The sequence below is a fragment of the Oncorhynchus mykiss genome, chromosome 21 (assembly GCF_013265735.2).
Source record: "Oncorhynchus mykiss isolate Arlee chromosome 21, USDA_OmykA_1.1, whole genome shotgun sequence".
NCBI lineage: Eukaryota > Metazoa > Chordata > Actinopteri > Salmoniformes > Salmonidae > Oncorhynchus > Oncorhynchus mykiss.
Window position 1 is genome coordinate 20,092,708 of NC_048585.1, and position 19,650 is coordinate 20,112,357.

Genomic DNA, 19,650 nt, shown 5'->3' on the forward strand with positions numbered 1-19,650 from the left:
CCCAACCCCAAATAGGATGAACATTGGAATACTGAGATGAATCATTGTAAAGTGTGAAATGTTATTCTATGTGCTTCATAAAACCTACTTCTAGCTGCCATCATAGCTGAAGTGTAATAATTCAACACCCTCACTAATGTACATGAATGTTCACACTATAAATCTACATCACAACACATGATAGGAGCATCAATTATTGACAGTGTTTTCTATAGACCTCCAAGCTTTCAGGGAGAATGTGTTGGAATAGATTACTGCCAATGGATTCACTGCCTGAGGCTGCGTGTGGCTGTCTGTTTTCCTGAGTTGAGTTGATGCATTAATATGAAGTCTTTGTATTTATATACATGCATCTCTGTCTTTTAAGAATCTATCTCCTGGCAGATTTTCCTGTAATAAATAATGCTCTTTTGTGTTTTGTGTTGTTGCCGTTCTTCATTTGTTTTCATATTTTCAATGGTGCGAATTGATTAATAAATTATGCATTCAGCCAACCTTCTGTACCAATCTGTTTCTTTTGCTCATCTGCACTGTTATTTAAATGATACACACACACACACACACACACCAAAGCATTCTTTTCGCAACACCTAGACAAACTTGTGTTCTCAAATTAAATACTGAAAGGCTGTCGCAGGGGTTGAAGAAGTCTAAACTCCTACTCATTTCGTATGTAAATAGCAATTAAAAAACACACCCAATCGTGACCTTTGACCCTAACACTTGTAAGAGCACTGTGTTGAATCCTTTCATAAATTGTCAATGTTGATACATTTGTGCCAATGTGTTGTCATAAAAAAAAAATCAAGGCAATATTGATGGGTTAATAGTTGACACTGGCTTGGCAAACAATATTTCGGACATGATTGTCAGGGAAAGCCTGAGAGAGTTTGAGTGATTGCAGGGACAGGTGAACCGTGACAGCAGAGTGGAGCGGAGCAGTCTGGAGTGAGTGATTGAGTTAAAGTGGAAACTTGATAGAAGACCAGCATGTTTTTCTTCTTCACTGTGGTTGGGAGCAACCCGCCCACACACACACCAGCCATTTGTCTGGGGGATCCAGTTTGTGGTTTCATGATGAAACTAGAGGAAATCCGACTGCTGCCGGCACACCACACATTCTCTTTTCTATTTCTTCTCTCCTTTCTTCAATAATTCCTCCTCGTAGCCTTTTCCCCCCGAGCGCTGCTTCCACTTCTTACCGCAATTAGCGGAACGCAAAGAAGCCCACTTGTTTGTCAGCACGGAAATAAAATGGTAATTGGATAATCCATGGAATTTCAGCAGTGTGTTCGGGGAGTTTGTAATTAAACCTGAACTTCTGACAAATATTGAATCAGATGAGCCCAGTGAGTGAAACGCATGCTAAACAACTGCAGGGTGAGCCAAATGTAGCCTAAACTATGCCAGTCTAAAAAGGATTAAGATGTATTTACACAGGCAGACAAATTCGGATCTATTTTTCACTAATTGGTCTTTGGACCAATCAGATCAGCTCTGAAAAAATCCGCGGTGATTGGTCAAAAGACCAATTAGTGGTAAAAAATATCAGAATTGAGGTGCCTGAGTAAATGCAGCCAGAGTCATGTGTATATTTGTTTCCCCATTAATTCAGAAAGTGATACTCAATGGTCATGTCCGAAATCTGTCTTGCCTACATTTTACTACAACAGCATACTGTATTGGCTGTTAATCGTAGTACACACTATTTTGAATGTACTGCTTAGTAAAAATGATGCAGTAAGCAAAACATGTCAGCATACTAGGACTCACATATACTGAGAATGCGTCATCTAATGCACAATTGCATTTCCCGCCAATTGTTCATTTTTGGTACAGCCTGTCCTGCCAGCAAATGATCAGTTGTTGTCAAACACACATGGGTCTGAAAAGACGATTCTCTTCCTCAATAGCACGCAGCCAATTCTACTAGATGAAAGGCCTAAATTAGTTTGACATCTGGCGTTAAACAATGACTGACAGGGGGATGCTGTTTGGAAGCCACCACACAGCCATTTTGGTACTCCATTGTAAAAAAAAATATATGAAGCTACAGAAATGCATTTATTAATGTCTACAGTCGTTTTGACAAGTATATTCTAATACAGACACCTTAATGCATACTTTACAATGATATTATGTGAATAAGACATGAACATGAATAATATATAAAAACATATTCCTTAAAGTCGTTTTTAGAGAGTGCTAATGTTACTGTCCCAACTACAACAAGGAAATACTTAAATACATGTACTTATGTCCTTGAAACGTTTTTGTGAAATATTATAGTATTCCATTAATTCCCATGACTGCGCCTTCTGAGGAGTACCAATATTTGTATTTTTATTTATTTATTTCACCTTTATTTAACCAGGTAAGCTAGTTGAGAACAAGTTCTCATTTACAACGGCGACCTGGCCAAGATAAAGCAAAGCAGTGCGACACAAACAACAACACAGAGTTACACATGGAATAAACAAGAGTACAGTCAATAACACAATAGAAAAAAAGAAAGTCTATATACAGTGTGTGCAAATGACGTGAGGAGGTAAGGCAATAAATAGGCCATAGTAGCGAGGTAATTACATTTTATTGGCCAATACATGGCATCAGCAATCCAGGGTTTATACACATTATTTGTTTTAAAGAGTACTCAAATGTTGAAATTGGCTACTACAGTATTTTTAACCCAAGTTTACTGTAGGTATGGGTATTCGGACAAGGCCAGTATCTGTGTCCTCAATACCAGTAGTTTAATTAGTCATCTTTGACCTATAGTGAACCTTGCTGCTGAGTCTTATTGGCTAAATATGTCTTAGCAAGACATATCTCACAATAACGCTTCCTTATCCCAGGTCCTCGAACGAGTGTGTCAGCATTCTGGCGGTGATCACAGTGGTTATGACTTTTTAATGGTTTGTTAATGGTCTTTGCTGTGTTGCATCCCAGCTGCCCAAACAACATTAATTGCTTAAATTGCTGCTGCTGTGTCCAGTACCAAGCTAAACCTGTAATTACTGAGAATGTTAGAGTTTTGCTCAGTCAACAACTGGATAATGTTGGCTGGAAAATAATTCCATTCCTGATAGGAATGGCTATATTCTCTCCCCACAACCATCCAGTGTAAGGTTCTGCTTTTCTTTTCTTGGTCAACCTTGTGTTCTTTTTCTTTGTGTTCTGGAACGTAGCCCTGTTTCTTTGTGTTCTGGAACGTAGCCCTGTTTCTTTGTGTTCTGGAACGTAGCCCTGTTTCTTTGTGTTCTGGAACGTAGCCGTCTTTCATTTTTGTTATTTTATTTCACCTGTTCGTTTCTCACCTGGTCTCATCAGCTCCCTATTTAGTTCAGTTCTTTCTGTTTGTATGGTTGTGAGGTACTGTTTGTTTTTGACTGCGACCACAATGCCTGCCTTCTGTGAAGGCTTAATAAACATCTGCCACACTCTGCCTGTGAATCTACACCTTTTTCCCATGAGTATTCATTACATCCAGACAGGGTTGCATACTATATCTGCTGCATTTCTATAGGGTTGTATTTCTATAGGTTTATACAAAAAGGTTTTCCTGCAAAGAAAATTGCATTCACAACTGAACAGGTGCTTGAAGATAAATGAGACCTGATTGAATGTCCAGTTGAAGACAATTCGTCCCTTCTTGCCATACACATACAACCACCTACCTACAGCATGGACTAATGTCAACATAGATCCCCAACACTGTATATTAGGGTAGTGCATAAGCAAAGCAGCTCAGTGATCACACCTGAACCCAATACTGGGTAATGACTAAAATAGACACAGCACCCCCTGCTGTTGGCTGATTCTGCAACACCCACTCACTTTACATGCCACTGTACACTCTTACACTCGCCATGTATAACCTAAAATGGTTCTTTGGCTGTCCCCACAGGAGAACCCTTTGAATTACCCTTTTTGGTTCCAGGTAGAACCTTTTTTGGTTTCATGAAAAACCCTTTCCACATAGGGTTCTGCATGGAACCCAAAGGGGTTTTACATCAAACAAAAAAGGGTTCTACTATGTGGACAGTCGGAGAACCATTTTAGGTTCTAGATAGAGTGTAAGAGTGTACAGTGGCATGTAAAGTGAGTGGGTGTTCTACACTCAAAAATTCTAAGAGTGTAGAATAAACCTTTCTGAATCCATACATGATAAACGCAATCAGTTTGTGTTACCTAGAGTGTCAGCCATTCCAAAATGCCGCAGGGCAAACTTAACCATTGTGGAATTAAAGGAGCCACAATGAGTCCCAAATGATTTCACAGCTGTTAGCCTACATATGAGCTTATTCTTGTCCTATTTGGACTATTTATGATATACTCTCTGGTTTCTGCAATCGATCTGAAACAAAGTGCATAAATACTAAATGTACTCTCAAACTTTTCGTAACGCTCATGGCAGCGTATGAATGGGTTTGACTTTCCTCTCACAGTGGGCTATTGATTGTGTCTGTGCCCCAGCTGAAGTCTTCCCAATTAAAAGATGCAATTGCTACGCTTGACAAGTGTTCCTCCCTACAGGTGTCATCTGATTTAGCATGGTAGAACAATGATCAACAGTGCTCACAACTGGGGTCTACTTCCATCCCCTCCTTGTACACATTTGATTAAATTAATTAGTGTAATTTGCTCTCAAGCATTCAGCGTAACACAGAACCCCTACTTTTCTCCATCAAGATCCTGAAAAGTCAGAAGTGATGCTATGTTGCAATTGGGTGGTTTGTAAATACAGAGAACCACTATCATACATAAAGAGTGGGATTAGTTAAATGGGAGTGTCTCACTGATTGGTATCATTATGGGAATGCCTGCAGGAGCACTGACTGGGTGTGCAGCCAACGACATAGAGGAATTTATTTGTAAAACTTTTCTACCAAATGTACTGTCTGTTCATGGAAAAGCAATTTAAAAAATGACAGACGTGGTGCTTCCTCAGAATACTAACAATAAGTTAAAGTTATATTCTCAAACATTCATTCTATATTATCAGACTGTTTTTTTTATTATAAATATTTTTTGACAACGAGCCAGATGCTTTCTTAACGCAAGAATGCAGTCATATGCCATGTTTACGTGGTCGGAACTATAAAACTCAGATATTTTTGACTTACTAAATGGTTGAACGCGGCAGGTGTAGAACTAAAACCAGTTAGCAAGTTGGACATTTCTGAGTTTCCTATAGTTCCGACTAGCACGTGAACACAGAAATAGTCATAATTTCCATTGCCTGGTTTCAAAGACATTATCTTTTAATTATATTGGTAATCAATAAGTATATTTCCTCCCTCATTCTCTTACTCCAAGCCTATAAAAAGTGCCTAACAAAAGTAGAGTGGAGGGCCTCATCAAACAAAAGACACTAAAAAGAAGCCTGTGTTATGTTCAGATAGCAACAGGCTTTCAGAGCAACCAGCAACACAGTACACACACACCAGTGCAAACACACACACACACCAGCCAGGTCACCTGTCATACAAGTCAGTATTCAACGTCCATCCATGTCTGAGGATGTCGGGAGATGATGTGGAAACCGGCCACCAGGGGCAGCAGTGAGCGCTGTTATCTTCAAGTAGGTTTTGGTTTCGCTAGGGCGTTGTGGACGGGGATGGTGGATTGGCATAAGCATCTGCCTCTGATTCCAAAGATTGCACGTTTGAAGCATCTGCCTCTGATACCAAAAGGTTGCAAGTTCAAAACCAGCAATAGAAAGTTGTTTTTTAGATTTTTTAAAAAGCTTTTCCCGAACTTTAACCCTTACCTTGACCGTTTGGGGTTAATGCCTAACATTAAGATTTCGGAGTTAATGCCTAAACGTAACCTTAAACACTTTGAAATGTGATATTTGGAACAACTTCGAAATTAGATTTTTGAGAAACATTGACGAACGTCTAATTCTGACGTGAGACTGTGAGAACTAGTTGACACACACACACACACACACACACACACACACACACACACACACACACACACACACACACACACACACACACTGTTGCCGTCTCCATGATGCCAAGGATTAATTAGCACAGCACTATCGGCCCATCTCTTGCCAGAGAAAGCTTCATCCCTTGATGAAGTTGGCTGTGCCACCTGTCTCAAATATGCTTCTTCACCACGTTCCTCCGCTTTTCATTCATTCCCCCATTCCTTACTCATTAATTTAGCAGCCACCCTTCATCCAGGTGGGTTCACCATCGCTTAGCGACAGGGTTAAAAGTAAGATGTTAATCCACCTTGTTCATATGCTTTCATTCTTCCTGAGGACACTTGGTCACGTTAATGAGGGAAATGTCAAACGTTACCGTGTGCAATTACAGCAGTATGGCACATTTGACTGTAATGGACAAATGTTCCATTGACTGATAATGATAAAGTCCTTTATTACAGTTTGACTTTTGGGCTCTCATTCTAAATGTCCTGACAAACATCTCAAGTGTGTCTTTGGAGGAAACTGTATTGTCATTAGCTTATAGTTTAGTTGATTCTTTTTGCACAACTGTGAAGTGTCCATACAATCAGTGGTGATTTTAGCAAGTATATCTTGGTGGGGCAAACTCCCACCAATTGTTTTTAGATGCATGCCAATAAAGCCACTACACAATATAACACTAAACAATACATTAATTGCACTTTAGCAGTGATAAACGGTGGCCACAAACTGTTAGAGCCTACATAAAGTTGTCCCAACAGCAGAGTTCCAACAGCAGTCCCAACACCTTACCGTTGCTAGACCTGGCTATCAACAGAGCCTTGTCTGGCAGTGAAACAGTTCATTCAGCCTAATTTATTGCCTTTTAAACAACAGGTAGCGAGTTCAAACAGGTGCAGTTAATACAGGTAATGAGTGGAGAACATGAGAGCTTCTTAAAGAACAACAAACAGGTCTGTGAGACCCGGAATTCTTACTGGTTGGTAGGTGATCAAATACTTATGTCATGCAATAAAATGCTAATTAATAACTTAAAAATCATACAATGTGATCTTCTCGATTTTTGTTTTTGATTCTGTCTCTCACAGTTGAAGTGTACCTATGATAAAAAAAAATACAGACCTCTACATGCTTTGTAAGTAGGAAAACCTGCAAAATAGGCACTGTATCAAATACTTGTTCTCCCCACTGTATCTCCCTTGCACATTACATAATTTATTGCAGCAGCATACAATACATTTTTGGACTCACCTTGCTGTGCTCACTTGAACAGGAATGTGGCGCGGCGGTCCTTTGTGGGTAAGTTTTGTCATCAAACTTTGTTATCAAAGTCTGGCATTTTCTGGATTTATGGTGCTTTCAAGACAACTAGGAACTTTGAAAAAAACAAAGTCGAATCATGATGACGTCAGTGATCTTCAGGTTGGAGCTCTAGAAAGAGATCTGAGTTCCCGACTTGCAATTCCAAGTTGGATGACCGTTCAAAACTTATTTTCCCAGTCTGAGCTTGTTTTTTTCAGTTCCCAGTTGTCTTGAACGTACTGAAGTCTGAGATGTCCCAGTTCTGAGTTTCTAGTTGTTTTGAGTGCGGCTGAAGTCATGCTGGATTAAAAGCATGGCCAATGTTGAAGGTTTATCTTTTTAAGCTTGGAAAAGAGACCCTTAAACCCAGACTTGGACCACACACACTCCACTGAATAGCAGGCTAGTGATTGCTTTGCAATGCTTGCAGTTAGCCACTGATTCCTTCCAAACCACTCATTGTTGAATTAGCGATTTCAAACTTCTTGTGTTATGTTTATGTCCAATGGCTGATAAGCACCGATACGTTTTATCTATAATTTCTCTTCATTATTTCTCTTCATATGACAAGGATTAAAAATTATTTGCCAGTAGATTGTCGACTTGATTCCTGATGATGACTGCTAGCTTGCTAGCTATGATTTTGAAAGTATGATGTTGACATGTCAATCAAATCACAGCTACTGTAGATATAATGTGATTTGACATCATTTTAGCTGTGGCCAATGACCTTTAGCTTTCTTGGATGGGCACTTCTAATGTAACTCTATGGCAGCACCCAAAGGGCTTGAATTTTTGAGCTCTACCGTATATTTTTCAGTGACTTAGTATCCCCATAAGTGACTGAGCCAACACTGAGCCAATCACGGCACAACTAGAGAACATTACCAACACCTACACTCCGCTGGCTGCCCCACCACTACAGAAATCACTGAGCTGGGCTGAAACACCTGCATTTTGAAGCTGCCTTATTCAAGAAAGCAAAAAAGAGACCAAGTGTGTATGCAGCTTTATTAACTCAATTAATGTTTTTTAATTTATTTTTTACATTGTTTGCAAACTGATATGTGACACGTAAAAGTGCAAAAGTAACATGCAAAACAGGTGCCCCAACTGCACTGAATGACGGGTCGTCACTGCATACAAAAATAATTACAATTCAAATTGGCTTAGTAACAGAAGGCAGAGCTTCAGCCTGATCTGATCTGGCTGCAGAGTGTATTATCCTGCATTGATCAGTCTGGAGCTGCTGCTTATCTAACCTCAGAGAGAGGGAGCGGAGCGGCAAGGGGGGAGGCTCCCTATCAGTGCCTGAGTCGTTGAACCTGGTTAAATATAGAAGTGGACGAGATGGGCATCGATTTTTTTTTTAGTTGACGGCCCAGACTGACAGCGCTGAATGCAGCAGGCTTCACAGAGCCGTCGAGGGAATTTGCCAGACGAAGGTGATGAGATGAGATGGAAAGATCACGGCTACAAAGCTGCACAGCTACGCGCTCCAAGCTCCCTCCACCCCAGCACAGCGACTCCCCCAAAGTAATTACTGCGCAGACCCCCACTCTCCAACTCTGGGAATGCAATAGGATTTTGGCTGGCTGAGCACCAGCCTGCCTCATCGCACTCCTTTTGCCAAAAAAAACAACCTGTGTGTGTGTGCGTGTGCACACACACACACACATACACACACACACACACACACACACGCACACACTCTAACACAGTCTCAGTCATCCTTATGTCTCTTTCCCCCCTCCAGCTATACACCCCCTCCCGTTTACAGACAAATGCTTGTGTAGTAACACTGTAATTATGATCTCTATTCATCTTGTGTGATTAAAAAAATGCTCAACTCAATTGCTATACAATTACTAAACTATAGTGCAACAATATGTTAATATGCCTAAATTCATTGTTGTTACTAGTGTCACCAAAAAGGAGTTATTCTGATATCAGGATATCATTTTCTGTCTCCTACTGTATGTAAAAACTGTATGTAAAACTGTATGTTTTAGCCCTGCTTTCTTTCAGCAGGAAGTTACAAAGGTTTCTGAATCTGCCTGTAGCACAAGGAATGATCCCCTTGCATCCTAACATACTTCCTCCCCCTACAACAGTCATGGTCAGCCACAGAAGATCTCACTCTTTGATTGGCTTGAAATGTCCTCAATGTTCAGGAGGGCACTAGGGCAGAGCGGCTGTTTGCAATCTACAGTGGCAGACAAGGGAATCAATGACCTATTTTCATCCCAGTGACCTGGGCGAGATAAACCGCAGCTTATCATTTTACCTGAGATTGATTGAGGCCAAGTGCAAAGGCCCAACTCTGCTGGCTTCCTGACATGTAGAAAGACAGAAAGTGTTTTAATCTAGACAGCCCTGTCAGTAATTCAATAGCCCTTTGTGTAATCGGGAGAATGGTCTCTGTTTAAGTCTATGGTGACTCATTTGAAGTCATAAGGTCCTAATCAACCAAACTTGGGATTCTGGGTTCTAAAATATTACTGCTAGGCCTGTAGTTTGGGTCTTTCATTACAACATGCTGTCATGCTGTGGTTCAGGCAACATATTGGTACTGCTCCTGGACTATGAACAAATGTGTCGAAAAATAACTAATGACGCATTGTCCTGTTAAATAAATAATCAAATTAATTAACAACTAGATTGGTATATATTGAATAGTGGCCTTGCTTTGTCTTGTAATTTCTGACTCATTTCACTACTGGTATGTTGAATCAAATCAATCCAATTTTATTTGTCACATGTGCCGAATACAACAGGTGTTACAAGCCCTTAACCAACAATGCTGTTTTAAGAAAATAGAGTTAAGAAAATATTTAGTAAAAAATACAATCCGAAAAGGTAACAATAAAATAACAATAATAATGTCACTCATTTAATTTGTTATAGTTTAATTTAGACTTTGATATTATCTCTTTTGAAAATTCCCTCAATGTCCCCAACGTAAAGTGGTGTGGCTGAAAATCCTCTACCAGTTTCACAATTGTGAAATGTATTTTATCAGAATCCTGTACATTTAATTCAACAATTTTTTAGGTGGGATTTTCTACCTTTTTCTATCAAATGTCACACTTCTAACTATGGAACACTACATGACCATTTCATAAAATGAGGACAAAATAGAACAGGTTTTTAAACAAATTTAATGAGCCTTTGGAGGCCTTGAGACATTTTGCCTAATGAGGCATTCAGGTTCGTCTCTCGCTCTTCCTGCCCTTGTGATCTGTGGTTAAATTGTTTGAGTATTGAGACCGATCTCTTTCTTTTGTCTCATCGCTTCAATTATAACCCCAATCAATTGAGATGGGAACATGAGTCAGACACACAGGTTGACGGTAGGTCTGCAAACTGACAACACTACTCGAATACTGATCTATGAAACACATAGACCAATCTAACATAACTCATGAATCAGAAATAGCTGGCAAAACCAAGACATTCATAGTAATTCACTGAATACACAATATGTGACTACAAATTCTTTCATGGACGAGCCAACGTGTCAACAGTGTTAGATGCTCTGTTCCATCTTTTAACAAGTTATCTCTTTCAAAAGTGACTGTTCAAAGTGATTATCCTATTAACCTGTGTGGGTTCTGTAACGTGTAACAATGTTATTACTAGTAGCAATGTTCTTGTAAGTAAGCATTTCACTGTGACAAATACAGTATAGATGTTGTATTCGGCGCATGTGACAAATACAATTTGATTTGATTTTAGCTGTATGAATGTATGGGCTTCTGAGTGGCGCAGCTGTCTAAGGCACTGCATCTCAGTGCTAGAGGCGCCACTACAGACCTTGGTTTGATTCCAGGCTGTATCACAACCGGCCGTAATTGGGACTTCCATAGGGCCCTATTGGCCCAGTGTCGTTAGGGTTTGGCTGGGGTGGGCCGTCATTGTAAATAAGAATTTGTTTTTAACTGACTTGCCTAGTAAAAATAAAGGTTCAATAAAATAAATAAATAAATAAAAATGTCCATCCCTTGTCGTCTTGCCACAGACCATAACATCCTCTCTATACCATGGTATTTGTCTCTCTCTGGTGGTGATTACGGGTAAAAGTAAGCCCTGTCAGAGCACTACATAGGGACCTCAGAAAATATACTATAGTATTGTGCATCAAATAGACCAGTGCTTCTCAAACCTCTCCCCGGGGATCGCCAGCCGTTCCATGTATTCATCTATTCCAGAGCCAGCAAACCTGATTCAGCTTGTCAACTAATCATCAAGTCCTTGACTAGTTGAATCAGGTGAGCTAGTTCAGAAAAATAATTGTTTTGAAACGTCTGGGGGTCCCTGAGGAGAGGTGAGCATTGATCAACAAGCAACATCACAACAGCTGAGCTGTTCCAAAATGTACTGCTTAAAACAACTCCAGCACATCACACAGCAGTGCATAGGCATGCTTGTGCCACATCAGAGTATTAAGGTGTACACAGACTAACATTTAATTGACTGGTTTGCTGGCCGTGCATTACGCCAGTGTCACGCCCTGACCATAGTTTGCTTTGTATGTTTCTATATTCTATGTTGTATGTCTAGTTTGTCTGTTTCTGTGTTCGGCCTGATATGGTTCTCAATCAGAGGCAGGTGTTAGTCGTTGTCTCTGATTGGGAACCATATTTAGGTAGCCTGTTTTGTCATTTTGGGTTGTGGGTGATTGTCTATGTGTTGTGTTTGTGTCAGCACACTTCGTATATAGCGTCACGGTTGTTGGTCATTTATTGTTTTGGTCAGTTTACTTTATATTTTCGTCATCCATTAAAATGATGCATTCACACCGCTGCCCTTTGGTCCGCTTCTTACGACGATCGTGACAGCCAGGGATAGCCTATGCCACAAAGCTGGACAGATAATATTCTGAGAACTGTATACTTCAGAGTTCAAACAGTTAGAGACACTTGACATGTGTATGTACTGTAGGCTATACAGATGTAGGATCTTAATTTGATCACTCTTTTGATGCTGAGAATTTTCCTGCGCAGTGCTTATGAGCTTCGGGATTTACATAAATTACTGAGGTTATATTAACAGTTTCCCACTTTTCATGTAGCCTAATTTTGACCAGCTAATAACTTAACCACCAATCAAGCAACATTTTTGCTGCGACAATATAGGTCAAATTAATATCCTACACCTGTAGGCCTACCTAACTTGACATTGAACAACCCATATTAAGGAACCTGAAATGCAAGAGCGAAATCTTAATGTGTACCTATGTAAACTGACAAACTTACCGATCCTGCTATGTGCTAGAAAGGCCTGCCTTTGAAGTTACAGCAGGAAGCCCCGCTGGAGAGGGTTATTGAGAACTTCCAACGCCATTCATGCTTCATCCAACTGTATTTAAAAATATATATATTTAACCTTTGTTTACCTAGTCAGTTAAAAAGAACAAATTCTTATTTCAAATGATGGCCTACCACTGCCAAAATCTAACACTAACGCTGGGCCAATTGTGCGCTGCCCTATGGGACTCCCAATCACGGCCAGTTATGATACAGCCTGGAATCAAACCATGGTCTGTAGTGACGCCTCTAGCACTGAGAAGCAGTGCCTTAGAGTGCTGCGCCACTCGGGAGCCCATGAAAACTCAAGTTTATGTTACCCATAGACCAAATGTAATGGTGCATTCAAGGGAACTCGGAACTTGGACAAAACAACCTCCGACTGGGAAACATTGTTTTGAACGGTCATCCAACAATTACAAGTTGGAAACTCGGGTATCGTCTAATGCCATGTTTAAGACAACATGGAACTAAAAATCAAAGACATTTTGAACTTGGAAACTTGTTGTAGAAAGATGAGGCCCAAGTTTCCCACTTGGGAAATTTCAGAATCCACCAATAGGAAGCTCTACGCAAATAACATAATTTTAACTCAGAGGTTCTGAGTTTCTGAATTGTCTTCAATGCAACACTAGAGCTCTGACTTCTCCGACCTGAAGATAAAATAAAATAAAAATCTATTGGTCACATACACATGGTTAGCAGATGTTAATGTGAGTGTAGTGAAATGCTTGTGCTTCTAGTTCCAACAGTGCAGTAATATCTAACAAGTAATCTAACAATTCCCAACAACTACCTAATACACACAAATCTAAAAAGTAATCTAAGAATTCCCAAACAACTACCTAATACACACAAATCTAAAGGGGTGAATGAGAATATGTACATATACAGTGAGGGAAAAAAGTATTTGATCCCCTGCTGATTTTGTATGTTTGCCCACTGACAAAGAAATGATCAGTCTATAATTTTAATGGTAGGTTTATTTGAACAGTGAGAGACAGAATAACAACAACAAAAAATCTGAAAAACGTATGTCAAAAATGTTATAAATTGATTTGCATTTTAATGAGGGAAATAAGTATTTGACCCACACTCAATCAGAAAGGTTTCTGGCTCCCAGGTGTCTTTTATACAGGTAACGAGCTGAGATTAGGAGCACACTCTTAAAGGGAGTGCTCCTAATCTCAGTTTGTTACCTGTTTAAAAGACACCTGTCCACAGAAGCAATCAATCAATCAGATTCCAAACTCTCCACCATGGCCAAGACCAAAGCGCTCTCCAAGGATGTCAGGGACAAGATTGTAAACCTACACAAGGCTGGAATGGGCTACAAGACCATCGGCTAGCAGCTTGGTGAGAAGGTGACAACAGTTGGTGTGATTATTCGCAAATGGAATAAACATAAAAGAACTGTCAATATCCCTAGGTTGCAACGATCATGAGAACGGTGAGGAATCAGCCAAGAACTACACGGGGGGATCTTGTCAATAATCTCAAGCCAGCTGGGACCATAGTCACCAAGAAAACAATTGGTAACACACTACGCCGTGAAGGACTGAAATCCTGCAGCGCCCGCAAGGTCCCCCTGCTCAAGAAAGCACATATACATGCCCATCTGAAGTTTGCCAATGAACATCTGATTGATTCAGAGGACAACTGAGTGAAAGTGGTGTGGTCAGATGAGACCAAAATGGAGCTCTTTGGCATCAACTCAACTCGCCATGTTTGGAGGAGGAGGTGCCTATGACCCCAAGAACACCATCCCCACCATCAAACATGGAGGTGGAAACATTATACTTTGGGGGTGTTTTTCTGCTAAGGGGACAGGACAACTTCACCGCATCAAAGGGACGATGGACGGGGCCATGTACCGTCAAATCTTGGGTGAGAACCTCCTTCCCTCAGCCAGGGGATTAAAAATGGGTCGTGGATGGGTATTCCAGCATGACAATGACTCAAAACCCACGGCCAAGGCAACAACGGAGTGGCTCAAGAAGAAGCACATTAAAGTCCTGGAGTGGCTTAGCCAGTCTCCAGACCTTAATCCCATAGAAAATCTGTGGAGGGAGCTGAAGGTTTGTGTTGCCAAATGTCAGCCTCGAAACCTTAATGACTTTGAGAAAATCAGCAAAACGGAGTGGGACAAAATCCCTCCTGAGATGTGTGCAAACCTGGTGGCCGACTACGAGAAACGTCTGACCTCTGTGATTGCCAACAAGGGTTTTTCCACCAAGTACTAAGTCATGTTTTGCAGAGGGGTCAAATACTTATTTCCCTCATTAAAATGAAAATCAATTTTTTACATGCATTTTTCTGGATTTTTTGTTATTCTGTCTCTCACTGTTCAAATAAACCTACCATTAAAATTATAGACTGATCATTTCTTTGTCAGTGGGCAAACGTACAAAATCAGCAGGGGAGCAAACACTTTTTTCCCTCACTGTAATTATATGGATGAGCGGCATTGGCAAGGTGCAGTAGATGGTATGCACAGTTGAAGTCGGAAGTTTACATACACAATTCCTGACTTTTAATCCTAATAAAAAAAATCCCTGTCTTACGTCAGTTAGGGTCACCACTTTATAAAAATAATGTGAAATGTCAGAATAATAGTAGAGAGAATTATTTATTTCAGCTTTTATATCTTTCATCACATTCCCAGTGGGTCAGAAGTTTACATACTCAATTAGTATTTGGTAGCATTGCCTTTACATTGTTTAACTTGGGTCACAATAAGTTGGTTGAATGTTGGCCCATTCCTCCTGACAGAGCTGGTGTAACTGAATCAGGTTTGTAGGCCTCCTTGCTAGCACACGCTTTTTCAGTTCTGCCACAGATTTTCTATGGGATTGAGGTCAGGGCTTTGTGATGGCCACTCCAATAGCTTGACTTTGTTGTCCTTAAGCCATTTTGCCACAACTTTGGAAGTGTGCTTGGTGTCGTTGTCCATTAGGAAGACCCATTTGCGACCAAGCTTTAACTTCCTGACTGATGTTTTGAGATGATGCTTCAATATATCCACAATAATTTTCCATCCTCATGAAGCCATCTATTTTGTGAAGTCCCTCCTGCAGCAAAGCACCCCCACAACATGATGCTGCCACCCCCATGCTTCACGGTTGGGATGGTGTTCTTCAGCTTGCAAGCCTCCCCCTTTTTCCTACAAACATAACGATGGTCATTATGGCCAAACAGTTTCTGTTTGGCCATTATGCACAGGAGGCTGGTGAGCGGTGGAAGGCTCATAATGTCTGGAATGGAGTGTTATCAAACACACCAAACACACCCATTCAATTCATTCTGTTCCAGCCATTACTATGACCCCGTCCTCCACAATTATGGTTCCACTTTTGATTCCAATGTGATGATGATGGCAAAGGCAAACAAAAAAAATGGCACAAAAGTGATCCATTTAAAATGATAAATGAAATGATATATTGATACAAATTCCAAACAAAACGGTAGATAAACACAGTTGAAACCTGTGTCTCTGCTTGGCATCTATCACAGTCTATCAATATCACTTTGCTGGTGCAATACAGGTAAATTACCAGGTATCACAATAAACAAATATAAGGTTTTTTAAATGTATTTTATTTACATTCCATACACAATTTCAGCACCTTTTATTTTCTATCTATCAGTGACTATAACAAAATTTACTTAAAAGATTTTTCTGCTGTCTGAATGCTAAGAAAACGTGTACAAATAAATGCATGTAATTTTCACCTTGAATATTTAAAACCACAGGGGGGAGATGTGCTCAGACTTGATCATGTGCATCTGTCTACGTGCTTTACAACTCATATCGTGCTTTACAACTCATATCACCTCTAGTCAGCTAGGAGTCTACTTCAGACAGACGGTGCTCACAAGCACCTTGGAACTCTGTCAGTGACAGGTGAGACAGACAGCATCTATTGACCTGTTGCCTTATAGGATAGACCTACACAGATGAAGGATTTACTATACACAGTAAGAATTGATACCGAATGGAATTTGAAAAACAAAATGAAGTTTGGATTGATTCAGATTATGAGGAAGAGGAAACAGGTGAGTTGCTCTCTATTTCTTGTTTTGGATCAGTGTTTCTATGGTTTCTGATGAAGGTAATTATTTCCTCCTATCCTAGCAAGGTTATTCCCCTCAGGAATTTAAAGGAAATTCCAAATAGAGAATTTAAGCTTGTCTTTACTATCAGGTTTATCTATTTATGGGAATTTCATTTCCCAAGCTTCCTGGATTGAAATACTGTATGAGGACCTTAATTCTCAAAAGGAGTTAAGAACAACCCAGTTATCTACTATAAGAAGTATAAGGCCCTCATCCTGACACCTCTCTCCCAGGTGATTCCTCTGATTGGCTGCATGGCATTGTCTACTGCTGGAGCCATCTTTGCCTCCCTCTACTTCCTATTTACAAAGAATGATGTCATGTGAGATTTAATGTATACTATTTAATATGGATTATATGTGTTTGTCTTGCATTTATTTTGTTTCTAGTAATGTGAACTAGAAGTACTAACCTGACATTTAAAAAAACTTTTATCTAAAGTGAATTTGGTTATCAGTCTCTGACAGGTCTGCCGTTTTTTTTACTTTCTCATTTGATAAAAGACAAACCCTGACATAGCAGGCAGGGATATATTCTGTTTTAATAATTTGTCTTCAACTTTCTTTCAGTTTAAATAAAAGTAGAATCCCTGAACCCTGGGAGGGAGTGGACCCATCTAAACCACAGAAGGTGATTTATAACATTACAAGCACTATTTCTATGTCTATTTCTGTCCTCTCTACGTTGGCGTTGGCATCAGTAGCCATTTGTGTCAGTGGTTCCTTCTCTGTTCTGCTTAGTCACACAAACAGAGCAGCGTTGCCAAGTATAACTATAACTCACTCATCGTGGGCGGGAATTATCCCATTTTAACTGTCATCTAAACGTCATTTAAACTAATCTAAACGTCTGTATTCATGGGTTATTCTCTGCATGGGCACCTATTGGTGAAGGAGACAGGCGCCAGTAGTGTTACATGATGGGTGATTGATTGACTGTGGATGTAGTGAGAAGCTAGCAGTGTTGGGGAAGCTACTCTGAAAATAAAGTTTAATAAGCTACCAGTTACTTCACACTGAAAGAAGTTAAGCTACTCTAAAGCTACCCCTGTGAAAAATATAGTTTACTTAACTAAAGCTGCGTTGAATAAGTAGTTCACTACATTGTAACTACTTCATGAAAAATTATCATATGTAAATCTGAATTATAGGTTGGTAATTTAGCCTATTAAACACAAAAATTATGTTTCAAGTGAGAATTAGGTAAGTCTTGTTCTGAAAAGGAAAGTAAATGATTGCTTACTTCACCCATATTTAATTTTCTTTCTGCAAAAAAAGTAGTGTGTAGCTCCAGAAGTTAGCTACACCGCTACATGGTAAAGAAGTAGTGTGTAGTTCCAGTAGTTAGCTACAGCATTACATGGTAAAGAAGTAGTGTGTAGTTCCAGTAGTTAGCTACAGCATTACATGGTAAAGAAGTAGTGTGTAGTTCCAGTAGTTAGCTACAGCACTACATGGTAAAGAAGTAGTGTGTAGTTCCAGTAGTTAGCTACAGCATTACATGGTAAAGAAGTAGTGTGTAGTTCCAGTTGTTAGCTACAGCACTACATGGTAAAGAAGTAGTGTGTGGTTCCAGTAGTTAGCTACAGCATTACATATTAAAGAAGTAGTGTGTGGTTCCAGTAGTTAGCTACACCACTACATGGTAAAACAGTTGTTATCTACTTTAAAAAAAAATCTAAATAGACAAAGAACATGTAGTTCAGTTCTCCCCAACACTGGAAGCTAACAATTCCATTTCAATGCAGTCAATTCAGGAAACTGACATTCTAATCAAGCAATGAGGAAAAATGTCACTTTGCATTGTGAATTGACCAAATGTAAATGGAATTGACCCCAACCCTGGTGAGCATTTGTAGTAAAATGTGATCAGTAGTGGTGCTTGTTGTTGTAAGTGTTGCTGTTGTGTAAGTGACTGTGTTGTTCCTATTCTGAAGCTGGTCACCATCAACCAGAAGTGGAGGCCGATTGAAGAACTGGAACAGGTGAAGAGCATGACAAGGTGATCTCGCACGTGCGGGCTCTCTCTCTCTCGCTCTCTCTCTCCACCCTCTCCCTTTCCCTTTCCCCTCCCCCTCCATCGGAATCATTTCGACACAGACTAGAGTCTCTAATACTGCACAATAGCTGACTATAAGTGTGACCAAAGCTATTTGTTTGTGAAACATAATGTATGTGTGAGGGTGAAATAAGTTATTGCAATTGAAAATGGGCATGGCTTGTGTTATTAATGATTCATGAGGAGTGTGTGCCTGTGTGATCCAATCTAAAGCAATGGCTGTAGGATGACAATGCCACCAACAGAACAATTAAAAATGTAAATGAATAACTTCACCATGCCCAAACAGGTATTCAATGTCTGCTTTTTACATTTTTACCCATCTATGTCCTTTACCCATCTATGTTCTTATTTGCGAGGCTTTGAAAAACCTCCCTGGTCTTTGTGGTTGTATCTATTTTTGAAATTCAGTGTTTGGGACCCAGATAATTGTGTGTGTAGGGTACAGAAAAGCATGTTTAACACTATTATTGCACACAGTGAGTCCATGCAACTTATTATGTTGAATTGTTTAGCAAATTTCAGCTTTTCATGTTTTATTCGTTTGTAAAAATTTCATACAACAAAATTCCACTTTAAAATGATATGTGTGTAGGCCAGTGACAAAAAATATATACATTTGATACATTTTAAATTCAGCCTGTAACACAACAAAATGTGGAGAAAGTTAAGGGGTGTGAATACTTTCTGAAGGCACTGTATTATCTCATTATAAAATCATTGTTTAAGGAAAACAACTATGACCACTGATCTGACCTATGACCCCTAAAATGCCGATACTGCACTCTGCCTTTGTATGACCTTCAACAACTAAACACATCAAAAAAAGAAACCTCATCTCACTATTCAACTGCGTTTATTTTCAGCAAACTTGACATGTGTAAATATTTGTATGAACACAGCAGATTCAACAACTGA

General features: G+C 39.8%; 1 protein-coding gene across 1 annotated transcript; it reads left to right on the plus strand.

Moving 5' to 3' along the window:
* Positions 1–16,417: 16,417 nt before the first annotated feature.
* Positions 16,418–19,006, plus strand: nmes1 (Normal mucosa of esophagus-specific gene 1 protein). The gene is given in 4 exon segments (NM_001160604.2): positions 16,418–16,614; positions 16,908–16,996; positions 17,244–17,304; positions 18,611–19,006. Coding segments are annotated over 4 exon segments (318 nt in total). The 5' UTR covers positions 16,418–16,515; the 3' UTR covers positions 18,680–19,006.
* The last annotated feature ends 644 nt before the right edge of the window (positions 19,007–19,650 follow it).